Raw genomic sequence first — 13473 nt, 5'->3', positions numbered from 1 at the left:
TTTTTAAGTTAACTTTGTTTGGTTTTGTCTGTTTTTTTACTCAATGTGGGCTTGGCTTTCCTTATCCAGATGTTTTAGCCACGTTCATTATTAATGACTAGATGGTGGCCCGATTCTAACGTATCGGGTATTCTAGAATATGCATGTCCACGTAGTATATTGCCCAGCCACGTAGTATATTGCCCAGCTACGTAGTATATTGCCCAGCCACGTAGTATATTGGCCAGTCACGTAGTATATTGCCCAGCTACGTAGTATATTGCCCAGACATGTAGTATATTGCCCAGTCATGTAGTATATTGCCCAGCTACGTAGTATATTGCCCAGACATGTAGTATATTGCCCAGCCATGTAGTATATTGCCCAGTCACGTAGTATATTGCACAGCCCACGTAGTATATTGCCCAGACACGTAGTATATTGCCCAGACACGTAGTATATTGCCCAGTGACGTAGTATGTTGCACAGCAACGTAGCATACAGCACAGAGCCACGTAGCATATAGCACAGAGCCACGTGGTATATTGCCCAGCTACGTAGTATATTGCCCAGCCACGTATGTCACAGGTTAAAAAATAAACATGCTCACCTTCCGATCCGAGGGCCCCTTGTAGTTCTAACATACTCACCTTCCGATCCGAGGGCGCCTTGTAGTTCTGTCGCCTGAGCACGGTGCAGGCGGCAGCTTCCGGTCCCAGGGTGTGATGACATCGCGGTCACATGACCGTGACGTCATGGCAGGTCCTTCTCACGCAGGCGCGCAGGGTCTGTGATGACGTCGCGGTCACATGACCGTGACGTCATGGCAGGTCCTTCTCCCGTACCATCGTTAGCACCGGAAGCTGCCGCTTGAATGGAGAGGTCACTGGAGCGTCGCGAGGAGCGTGAAAGGTGAGTATATAATAATTTTTTATTTTTTTAAATTATTTTTAACATTAGATCCTTTTACTATTGACACTGCATAGGCAACGTCAATAGTAAAAACTTGGTCACACAGGGTTAATAGCGGCGGTAACGGAGTGAGTTACCTGCGGTATAACGCGGTCCGTTACCGCTGGCATTAACCCTGTGTGAGTGGTGACTGTGGGGAGTATGGAGCGGGCACTGACTGCAGGGGAGTAGGGAGGGACTAATCGGACTGATTGTCGCTGATTGGTCACGGCAGCCATGACAGGCAGCTGCCGAGACCAATCAGCGAATGAATATCCGTGACAGAAAGATAGACAGACAGAAGGACAGACAGAAAGACGGAAGTGACCCTTAGACAATTATATAGTAGATTTTTCAAAACGTCCCATTTTTCCACAGTTGTACTCCAGCACCCTGCCGAAGTACAAACTATATTTCGATTTTTGCGCAGTTGACGAACTTGCGACATTTTAAAGGATCATGTGAATTTTTACTTCATAAAGGTGCCAAAAAAGGAGTCATTATGATTTTGTTCAAAACTGACCAACCCGTGTGTACCATTTTTAAAAATTTGGCACAAAATTCGGCAACTTATAGTACAATACAAAAAAAAAGTAAATTAACGTAAAAAAAAGTCACAATGAATCTTATAAAAACAAAACCCATAAAACTAAAATGATGGTAGAATTGTGGGGTTGGGGGTCACCATTTCATCCCACTTGGATTTTTTTTCTATTTTTCACTACATTGTATGGTAAAATGAATGGCCTCATTCAAAACCACAAACTGTGCAAAAATAAGGGCAGATTCATCTATGTTGACGGAAAAAAAATTAAAAAATAAGGGTCTTGAAAAAGAGGAATAAAACGAAAACGCAAAAATGCTGTGTCCTTAACCCCGTCGCGACCTGTGATGTATAGATGTGGGATCCGACGCTGACCCTGCATCTTTTCCGGCACATGACAGCTGATTTGATCGTAATCCATCCATGGCTGTTAACATGTTAAATGCCGCTGTCAATCTCTGACATTGTTATTTAACATGATGGTGCTGGAAGCGTGTCACAAACACCGCCCCACGGTGCTCCTGTCACATGATCGTGGGGCGCTGATGGGTTGACATGATTACTGGGGGTTTGCAGAAGACACCAGTGTTCGTCATTGCTGATCTGCTATGAAAGACGGGCCGTGGCCAACGTTCATAGCAGATGATGATTTTAGCTACTTGTAGCAGGGCTGAAGCCCTCCTATGTGTAACATAAGCGATCGGATAATCGCAGCTTCAAGTTTCCTAAGGAGATCAGTGAAGCAAGTAAAAAAAAAAAAGGTTATAAAAATATTACAAATGTATAAAAGTTCAACTCACCCCCTTTTTGCCCTATTCAGAATAAAACAATTTAAAAAATACACATATTTGGTATCGCCGAGTTCAGAATTGCCCGATCTATGAAGATATAAAAATAATTAATCTGATGGGTAAACCGCATGAGAAAAAAATTCAAAATGCCAGAATTACATTAACTGGGTAGTCTCAACATTGCAATAAAATGCAATATATGAGCGATTAAAGGATTGTATCTACCTCTAAATGGTATCACTATAAACTTCAGATCGGTGTGCAAAAAAAATAAGCCCGAGATAACAAAAAACTGAGACGCTACGAGTCTTGGAAAATGGTGTCATTTTTTTTTTTTACAAACTTTGCTTTTTTTTTTATCACTTAAATAAAAAAGAACCTTTACATGTTTGGTATCTACAAACTTGTAATGACCTGGAGAATCAGAATGGCAAACAAACGAGAAAAACAATTGTGGAATTGCACTGTTTTTGCAATTTCACCACACCTGGACTTTTATTCGTTTTCTTACACGATATGGCAAAACCAATGGTGTCGTTCAAAAGTACAACTCTTCCCACGAAGAACGAGCCCTCACACGGCCATATTGAAGGAAAATAACAAAGTTACGGCTCTGGGAAGAAGGGGAGCGAAAAAAAGGAGAAATCCCAAGGTCGTGAAGGGGTTAAGTGCTGTCAATCCCTTTTCTTTCCCCCCCAAAACCAGGCTGTCACTGCTCAGGGACACGTTGTGGCTCATTGGGGGGCTCCCTGCCTCTATTACTGGGATAATATGGCTTCATGACCATTATGGGGTCTGTGCACTACAGGGGTCATAAATATCTACAAAATAAAATCCCAGTGAAGCACCGTGCTGTCCTGGTGACGGCTGCAGACCGCTTTACGGCACTGCCTGAGAAACGTTAAAAAAGAAAAATAATAACAGAAGAAGAACATTTACAACACGGAAGACAGCTGCGCATGCGTCTGCCTCCAAATTCCTGTCATGTCGGGAACGCGCAAGTAGTGCACGTAGAGCGACGTGACCAGATCACGTGACAGGCATTTCCCATTCCACTGTGCGCAGGCGCAGAGTTTGAAAGCTGGCGGGTTCTGGTGTAACGGAGGTCGTGTCGTTGTGTCGCGGTGATAACGGGAGCGGCGGCGGCTCTGATACACTGATAGCAAACATGACGGTGGAGAAGAAAGGGCTCCAGATAAAACAAGCGCTGGACCTGGCGCAGAAGCCTCACCAGAATATCGCCAAGCTGGTGTCCGGCCTGAGAGTCACTTATGACAAGGTGGGCGAGGAGATCCCGTGACCTGATGTTACTGCTGGACGTGGAAATGTGTCATATGGGGACACTGTACATTGTTAGGCCCAGTGATAGAGTAAAGGAGAACTTCACCTCCACTCACCACTTATTGGAGGTGAGGGGGGACGGGGCAGGAATAGCCCTTTATTGGTGTATTTATGGGGGTCCCAGGTGCAGGACGGCGAACCATATGACGGGGTTCCAGGTGCAGGACTGCGTGCCATGTGGGGGGGGTTCCAGGTGCAGGACTGCGTGCCATGTGGGGGGGTTCCAGGTGCAGGACTGCGTGCCATGTGGGGGGGGTTCCAGGTGCAGGACTGCGTGCCATGTGGGGGGGGTTCCAGGTGCAGGACTGCGTGCCATGTGGGGGGGGTTCCAGGTGCAGGACTGCGTGCCATGTGGGGGGGGTTCCAGGTGCAGGACTGCGTGCCATGTGGGGGGGGGTTCCAGGTGCAGGACTGCGTGCCATGTGGGGGGGGTTCCAGGTGCAGGACTGCGTGCCATGTGGGGGGGGTTCCAGGTGCAGGACTGCGTGCCATGTGGGGGGGGTTCCAGGTGCAGGACTGCGTGCCATGTGGGGGGGGTTCCAGGTGCAGGACTGCGTGCCATGTGGGGGGGGTTCCAGGTGCAGGACTGCGTGCCATGTGGGGGGGGTTCCAGGTGCAGGACTGCGTGCCATGTGGGGGGGGTTCCAGGTGCAGGACTGCGTGCCATGTGGGGGGGGTTCCAGGTGCAGGACTGCGTGCCATGTGGGGGGGGTTCCAGGTGCAGGACTGCGTGCCATGTGGGGGGGGTTCCAGGTGCAGGACTGCTCCCCATGTCTATCAGCAGCCCTGGTGAGGAGCCAAGCCCGCCCTCTGTCAGGAGCTGCAGGGGGCCAGAATGTAGGTGGTAACACTAGTGATGGCTTCTCCCGTGAATACACTTGTATATCGTCTCCTGATCACATCACATTACCTGTGTGTAGCTGAGAATGGAGAGGGAAATGCCCGTTTTGTGTTCTGTTAATGTACATATTTTTGATAACTGGGCAAGTGTGTATGTATTTAAATATCTATATTATATAGGTGCAGCAGCACGGTGGCTCAGTGGGTAGCACTGTTGTTTTGCAGCGCTGGAGTCTAAGGCTGGTTTCACATTTGCGGTTGTGTCCGCAGCTTTTCGTATGCATACATCCGCTTACGTCTTGATTTCCTATCTTTAACATTGTAGACGCAGTTGCATGCGTTCATCTGCGTTTGCTTACGCATGCGTTTTTTTTGCGGTGTGCGGCGGGGCTAACGCACCATGTTGGAATTTTTGACCTCTGAGTATTTTAGTGCTCGGAGATTTAGTTTTCATCGCCTCAGCTGAATAATTTACAGCTACTAGACAGCTTGATTACATGTGGGGTTTCACTAGCAACCAGGCAACCCCCACATGTACTCAACCTGGCTAATAGCTGTAAATCATTCAGCAGTGGCAAGGAAAACTAAATCTCCGAGCACTAAAAAATACTCGGAGGACAACCGAGCGTGCTGGGGAAAACCCGAGCAACGAGTACACTCGCTCATCACTAGTCATCAGTATCAGATCGGGGGGGGGGGTCTGACCGACCAGCTGTTATCCATCTGCATCGGGTCAGTGTTGGTAAAGTATGGAGCCTGGGACCTGGGCTGAAATGGCCAGCAAAGGATCTTGGCACCTGGCCTAATAAAACTGTGTTCGGAAATTAGCAAAGTTATTGTTTAAAATGAATTGTTTCTCTTTGACGGAAAAACCCTTTAATTTGACACAGGAGGTAGTTAGAAGGTGGTAGGGGGTATTATCTGATTGGCTGAAGCGGTGATTCAGAAGAGGGAGTAGAGTGAGTCTTGCGGCTCAGGCAGAACATCAAGGCTACAGCCAATCAGTGATGATTGTCTGCAGCAGTCTTGTCAGTGTCATCTCTGGATTGTCATAGGCACATTGATCAGTCTTGTGAACCTAAACCGTTTGGCTTGTGGGCAGCGACAGATAACGTGTCCAGAGACCTAGACGGCCACTCTGCCAGAAGTCGGAAAGTGTTGCCTGTGTTCACGATGCCATTGTGGGCATCTGTTATGTTGGAGCTATGGACGAAGTGTAAATGTGGGACCCGACTCATCAAAGCTGGCGATTTGTACAGACAGCGCGGAAGTGACAGTCACCAAATGTGTTACCAGTGAGCTCCTCTTAATGAATTTGTTGGTCCCCCGTCTGCTGTGCAACATTGCAGTCATGAGATGGAGGAGGACATTTCTGTACTCCTTTACGCCATTCTGAGTTGTGCAACAATTTTGAGATACTTCTGACCATTTTACACCGTCGTTCTAGCGAAAACTGTTCTACAATACTTGGTATAATGTAATTACCATTTATATTTTCATGTTTAGGCCCCTTATCTTTTAATATTTGCATTTTTTTGAGGGATAACCAGCTCTAACACGGCTGATTTTCTCTCCCTAAATGTCTTCCGTCCAGAGGCTCCGTATGCATTTTCGATGGCTGACCTGTCCTCTAAACCAGCAGTGTTGCTTGCCATTAAAGGGCTTGTTGCTTCTCAAACTGTTTGTCTTTGTATAATATTTGCAGTTATTTTTAAATATAACTTTTGAAAATAATTCTGACTTTTTTATGTTACAGATTGAAGAGAAGTCGATTTTCCTGGAGGAATTTATCCATTACTTGAAGTACCCATTAATAGTGTACAGGAGGGAACCCGCTGTAGAAAGAGTGATGGATTTTGTGGCCCAGTTTGTAACATCGTTCCACAACTGTGACAGCGAGGAGGAGGATGAAATGGATGAAGAGAACTCCCCTGTGAATTACCTCTTTAACTTCCTCCTTCAGGTTGGTGTGAACACTGCTTAGCTTTGTTACTCTTTTTCCCTCTGTATGGGATTGGGACTTTTATGGCAATCGGTACCTGACACAGCAGTACGCAGGGACTGATGCAGATCCATGTAGGGGCCTAATGGTGCTGTACAGCAATCTAAGGGTAAATTCACACTGGGCTTTTTTGCTGCGTTTTTTTCTGCAGCAAAACCTAATTTCTTTGCAGGAAAAAAGCTGCTGCAAAAACGCAGTTTTTTTTTTTTTCTTTTTGGTGCGTTTTTTCATGCGTTTTTGGGGCTAACTTATCTTTGTGCATGCTAATAAAGTTGAGTTCCCCCAGAGAAAGACTTCCTGTAGAACCATACTTCTAGATCCTTTGAAAACCATCAATTCATATGCCGCGTACAGTAAAATCACAGTGACAGGTTAGAATAGAATAGATATATACACATAGAATACATAGATAATTTAATGTCAGTGACATACATATATATGTATACTGTATATATTACATAGAAGAAAAGCCCGCAATTCATCTGACGTGTACTGTAAAATCACAGCAGAAGCAGATAGAATAGATGGATTACATGCAGTGAATACAAATATAATAGGTAGATATAAAAATGTCAGTGACATACAATTAGTACAGTGTGTGCGGCTTACTGTACATGTATTTAATTTATTAAAAGATTCTTTTTCTGAAAAAACAAATGGTGTGGGCAGAGGGAATGCTGACGGCTGGGAGCAGATGTTTATAGCCTGGGAAGGGGATAATACCCATGGAGCTTCCCAGGCTATTAATATCAGCTCACAGCTGTATACTTAGTCTTTACTGGCTGTTAAAATGGGGGACCCCCCCTAAAAAAAAAAAAAATTAGAGTCCCCCTATAATTAATAACAGCAAAGCCTATGCAGACAGCTGCAGACTGATATTAATAGCCTAGGAAGGGGTTATGGATATTGGTGCCCCCCCCCCCAGGCTAAAAACATCAACTCAGCAGCCACAGGAAAGGCACATCTATAAGATGTGCCAATTCTGGCACTTAGCCTCGCTCTTCCCACTTGCCCTCTAGCCACGGGGGAGGTTGATGTCACCTTTGTATTGTCAGTTGACATCAAGCCCCAAGGTTAGTAATGGAGAGGTGTCAATAAGACTCTTCCATTACTAACCCCATAGTCACATTGTATAAAAAAACACATACCAAGAAAAAGTCCTTTTAATTGAAAAAATGACACACTCCTTTAACCCCTTAATCCCATATGACGTACTATCCCGTCAAGGTGACCTGGGACTTAAATCCCAGTCACGGGATAGTACGTCATATGCGATCGGCCTCGCTCATGGGGGGAGCGCGGCTGGGTGTCAGCTGACTATCGCAGCTGAATTCCGGCACTATGTGCCAGCAATGGTCACCGACCGCCCCCGGCACATTAACCCCCGGCACACTGCGATCAAACATGATCGCAGTGTTCCGGCGGTACAGGGAAGCATCGTGCAGGGAGGGGGCTCCCTGCGTGCTTCCCTGAGACTATCGGTACAAGGCAATGTGCTCACCTTGTACCGAGCGTCTGCTCCCTACAGGCCCCAGATCCAAAATGGCCACGGGGCTACTTCCGGGTCCTGCAGGGAGGTGGCTTACCAAGTGCCTGCTCGGAGCAGGCGCTGGTAAGCCAGGAGTGCTGCATGTCAGATCACTGATCTGACACAGTGCTCTGCAAAGTGTCAGATCAGCGATCTGTCAATATGCAGTGATGTCCCCCCTGGGACAAAGTAAAAAAGTAAAAAAAAAAAATTTTTAAATGTGTTAAAAAAAAAAAAAAAAAAATCCTAAATAAAGAAAAAATAATATTGTTCCCATAAATACATTTCTTTATCTAAATTAAAAAAAACAAACAATAAAAGTACACACATTTAGTATCGCCGCGTCCGTAACGGCCCGACCTATAAAACTGTCCCACTAGTTAACCCCTTCAGTGAACACCGTAAAAAAGAGGCAAAAAACAACGCTTTATTATCATACCACCGAACAAAAAGTGGAATAACACGCGATCAAAAAGACGGATATAAATAACCATGGTACTGCTGAAAACGTCATCTTGTCCCGCAAAAAACGAGCCGCCATACAGCATCATCAGCGAAAAAATTAAAACGTTAGTCCTCAGAATAAAGCGATGCAAAATAATTATTTTTTCTATAAAATAGTTTTTATCGTATAAAAGCGCCAAAACAAAAAAAATGACATAAATGAGGTATCGCTGTAATCGTACTGATCCGAAGAATAAAACTGCTTTATCCATTTCACCAAACGTGGAACGGTACAAATGCCCCCCCCCCCAAAAAAAAAAAAAAAGAAATTCATGAATAGCTGGTTTTTGGTCATTCCGCCTCACAAAAATCGGAATAAAAAGCGATCAAAAAATGTCACGTGCCCAAAAATGGTACCAATAAAAACGTCAACTCGTCCCGCAAAAATCAAGACCTCACATGACTCCGTGGACCAAAATATGGAAAAATTATAGGTCTCAAAATGTGGTAACACAAAAAAATTTTTTTGCAATAAAAAGCGTCTTTTAGTGTGTGACAGCTGCCAATCATAAAAATCTGCTAAAAAACCCACTATAAAAGTAAATCAAACCCCCATTCATCACCCCCTTAGTTAGGGAAACATAAAAAAATTTTAAAAATGTATTTATTTCCATTTTCCGGTTAGGGCTATGGTTATGGCTATGGTTATCGCTAGGGTTGGGGCTAAAGTTAGGGTTAGAGTTTGGATTACATTTACGGTTGGGATTAGGGTTAGGGGTGTCAGGGTTATGGTTGGGATTAGGGTTAGGGGTGTGTTTGGGATAGGGTTTCAGTTATAAATGGGGGGTTTCCACTGTTTAGGCACATCAGGGCTCTCGAAACGCGATATGGCGTCCGATCTCAATTCCAGCCAATTCTACGTTGAAAAAGTAAAACGGTGCTCCTTCCCTTCCGAGCTCTCCCGTGCGCCAAAACAGGGGTTTACCTCAACATACGGGGTATCAGCATACTCAGGACAAATTGGACAACAACAATTGGGGTCCAATTTCTCTTGTTACCCTTGGGAAAATAAAAATTAGGGGGGCTAAAAAAAAACATTTTTGTGGGAAAAAAAAAAATTTTTTATTTTCACGACTCTGCGTTATAAACTGTAGTGAAACACTTGGGGGTTCAAAGTTCTCTCAACACATCTAGATAAGTTCCTTGGGGGGGTCTAGTTTCCAATATGTGGTCACTTGTGGGGGGTTTCTACTGTTTAGGTGCATCAGTGCCTCTGCAAATGCAACGTGACGCCTGCAGACCAATCCATCTAAGTCTGCATTCCAAATGGCGCTCGTTTCCTTCCAAGCTCTGCCATGCGCTCAGACGGTGGTTCCCCCCCACATATGGGGTATCAGTGTGCTCGGGACAAATTGGATAACAACTTTTTGGGTCGAATTTCTCCTTTTACTTTGGGAAAATACAAAACTGGGGGCTAAAAAATAATTTTTGTAAAAAAAAAATAAAAAAATTCAGGGCTCTGGGTTATAAACTGTAGCGAAACACTTGGGGGTTCAAAGCTGTCAAAACACATCTAGATAAGTTCCTTAGGGGGTCTACTTTCCAAAATGGTCACTTATGGGGGTTTCAATGTTTAGGCTCATCAGGGGCTCGCCAAACGTGACATGGTGTCCCATCTCAATTCCAGTCAATTTTGCATTGAAACGTCAAACGGCGCTCCTTCCCTTCCGAGCTCTCCCATGCGCCCAAACAGTGGTTTACCCCCACATATGGGGTATCGGTGTACTCAGGACAAATGGCACAACAACTTTTGGGGTCCAAGTTCTTCTCTTACCCTTGGGAAAATAAAAAATTGGGGGCGAAAAGATCATATTTGTGAAAAAATATGATTTTTTATTTTGACAGCTCTGACCCTTGGTAAAATAAATAAATTGGAGCTGAAATAAATTTTTTGTGAAAAAGTTAAACGTTCATTTTTTTTTTTTAAAACATTCCAAAAATTCCTGTAAAACACCTGAAGGGTTAATAAACTTCTTGAATGTGGTTTTGAGCACCTTGAGGGGTGCAGTTTTTAGAATGGTGTCACACTTCGGTATTTTCTATCATATAGATCCCTCAAAATGACTTCAAATGTGATGTGGTCCCTAAAAAATATTGGTGTTGTAAAAATGAGAAATTGCTGGTCAACTTTTAACCCTTATAACTCCCTTAAAAAAAAAAAATAATATTTTGGTTCCAAAATTGTGCTGATGTAAAGTAGACATGTGGGAAATGTTACTTATTAATTATTTTGTGTGACATAGCTCTGTGATTTAAGAGCATAAAAATTCAAAGTTGGAAAATTGCAAAATTTTCAACATTTTCGCCAAATTTCCGTTTTTTTTTTTTTTCACAAATAAATGAAAGTTATATCGAAGAAATGTTACCACAATCATGAAGTACAATATGTCACGAGAAAACAATGTCAGAATCACTGGGATCCGTTGAAGCGTTCCAGAGTTATAACCTCATAAAGGGACAGTGGTCAGAATTGTAAAAATTGGCCTGGTCATTAATGTGCAAACCACCCTGGGGCTTAAGGGGTTAATAATCTCAAACCATACTTACGACCTCGCCTAATTCCAACAAAGTCCTTGTTCTCCTGTAATAAGCCAAAAATAAAAAACAACCATAACCCTCACTTCTCCGTTGTTCCGTACCACGCTGTAATCCATGTCTGGGGGATAATTAATGTAGTTTTCTATCTGGACGGTGCCAAGATGCGACCGTCCAGGCTGAGAACCATCGGTGAATGAGTTGCTGGGAGCGCAGAGTCAGTGACTAGCGGTGACCTCTGTGAGATCCCCAATAGCAACGTGAGAAAGTCGCACGGTGCAGAGGCGAGTTCACCGCAGTTGAAATTCACCGCACCATCCAGGTTGATAACTATTTATCCCCCAGACATGGATTACAGTGTGGGACAGAACAAGGTGGGTGATATGGTTGTTTTTTATTTTTGGTTTATTACAGGAGAACGAGGGCTTCGGTGGAATTAGGCGTTAGGTGAGTATAACGGTGTTTATTTTTAAATGAAAATGGAAAAATGTGTTTTGTTTTCTTTCTAACAAAAGACTTTATTCTGGCTGTGTCTTTTACCATACAACTATAGGATTAGTAATGAATATGTGTCTTTCATAGACACCCCTCCATTACTTAGCCATGGGCTTGATGTCACCTGATAATACAAAGGTGACATCAACCCCACAAATATGAACCCCATTTGCCACCGCTACAGGGCAAGTGGGAAGAGCTGGGCAAAGCGTCAGAATTGGCACATTTAATAGACGTGCCTTTTCTGGGCAGCTGCGGGCTGCTATTTTTAGGCTGGGGGAGCAATATCTATGGCCCCTTACCAGCCTGAGAATACCACCCCCCCGCTGTCTGATTTAGCAAGGCTGGTTGTCAAAAATGGAGGGGACCCCACGCCGTGTTTTTTTTTTTTTTTTTTTTTTTTTTTTTAATATTTAATTTAAAAAACAGAAATGGGACCCCTCTATTCTTGATAACAAACCTTGCTAACAGCTCAGGGTTGCAGCTGAATGATTTACATCTCCTAGCCAGCATGAGTATATGTGGGGATTCCATAGCAACCAAGGCAACCCTCACATGTACTTATGCTGGCTAACAGATGTAAATCATTCAGCTTCGGCAATAAAAACTAAATCTCCGAGCACTAAAAAAATACTCGGAGGACCCCCGAGCGTGCTCGGGAAACCTCGAGTAACGAGTATATTCGCTCATCACTAATTTTGACAGTAAGTACACCAGCCATGTCAAGTTTGATGTTTATTTAATAGTGTGATAATGTTTGCTGTTTGTATAGTGAAATCTGGTGACTGATACTAATAAATTGAAGACTTCTTCCCATCTGTGCCTTTCATGGCTGACACTGAACTCCATCCTGTGGCCAGTTTTAGGGTATGTGCACACGTCAGGATTTCTTGCAGAAATTTCCTGAAGAAAACCGGAAATTTTCTGCAAGAAATCCGCATTTTTTTTTTTTGCGTTTTTTTCGCTTTTTTTTTTTTTTTTTAGCATTTTGCAAGCGAAATTAGCTTGCAGAATGCTAAAGTTTTCCAAGCGATCTGTAGCATCGCTTGGAAAACTGATTGACAGGTTGGTCACACTTGTCAAACATAGTGTTTGACAAGTGTGACCAACTTTTTACTATAGATGCTGCTTATCCAGCATCAGTAGTAAAAAGATATCATGTTAAAAATAATAATAATAAAAAAAAAAATGGTTATACTCACCCTCTGCAGACAGTCGATCTCCTCAGCGGCATCCGTTCCTATAGATGGTGTGTGCAGGACCTTCGATGACGTCGCGGTCACGTGACCGCGACGTCATCACAGTCATGTGACCGCGACGTCATCGCAGTTCCTTCACACACACCATCTATAGGAACAGAAGCGGCAGCATGCACCGCTGAGAGGCGGGAAGACTCCGGGGCCATCGAAGGTGAGTATATCACTATTTTTTTTTTTACCAATTATACGGTGACCAGTCCGTGGAGGAAAGTCTCCTCTCCTCCACCCTGGGTACTAACCGCACATGATCCGCTTACTTCCCGCATGGTGGGCATAGCCCCGTGCGGGAAGTAAGCAGATCAATGCATTCCTAGGTGTGCAGAATCCCCGCAATTCGGCAAATTTAATGAACATGTTGCTTTTTTTTCCGCGATGCGATTTTTTTCGCGGAAAAAAATGCAACATTTGCACAAGAAATGCGGAATACACTTAAAATAATGGGAGGCATATGTAAGCGTTGTTTTCGTGTTTTTATCACATTTTTATAGCGAAAAAAACGCGAAAAATACTGAACGTGTGCACATGGCCTTATAGTCCGCATTGTGTAGATCCCATAGATTGGAATCACCCTGTGACGTTGCATATAGTCTTGATTAAACCTCTCCGTTTTGTGTCGGGGTCCTCTCTGCAGGCCTGAGTGTAAGGTATGTCTGGTGTCATCCTGCATCCGCACTCCCTTGTGTTTGTCACCCAAGTCTTACTGA

At 44.0% G+C, this 13473-nt stretch overlaps 1 protein-coding gene across 1 annotated transcript in view; it reads left to right on the top strand.

The window, feature by feature from the left end:
* The first annotated feature begins 3275 nt into the window (after positions 1-3275).
* Positions 3276-13473, top strand: part of NCAPG (non-SMC condensin I complex subunit G) — a 78344-nt gene continuing 68146 nt past the window's right edge. The window contains exons 1-2 of the mRNA XM_077280001.1: positions 3276-3544; positions 6203-6409. Coding sequence (XP_077136116.1) covers positions 3434-3544; positions 6203-6409 — 318 coding nt within the window. The 5' untranslated portion in view covers positions 3276-3433. The remainder of the gene's footprint in view (positions 3545-6202; positions 6410-13473) is intronic.

This window comes from Ranitomeya variabilis, chromosome 1 (assembly GCF_051348905.1).
Source record: "Ranitomeya variabilis isolate aRanVar5 chromosome 1, aRanVar5.hap1, whole genome shotgun sequence".
Lineage (NCBI taxonomy): Eukaryota > Metazoa > Chordata > Amphibia > Anura > Dendrobatidae > Ranitomeya > Ranitomeya variabilis.
This window is presented reverse-complemented; position numbering and strand designations above follow the sequence as displayed.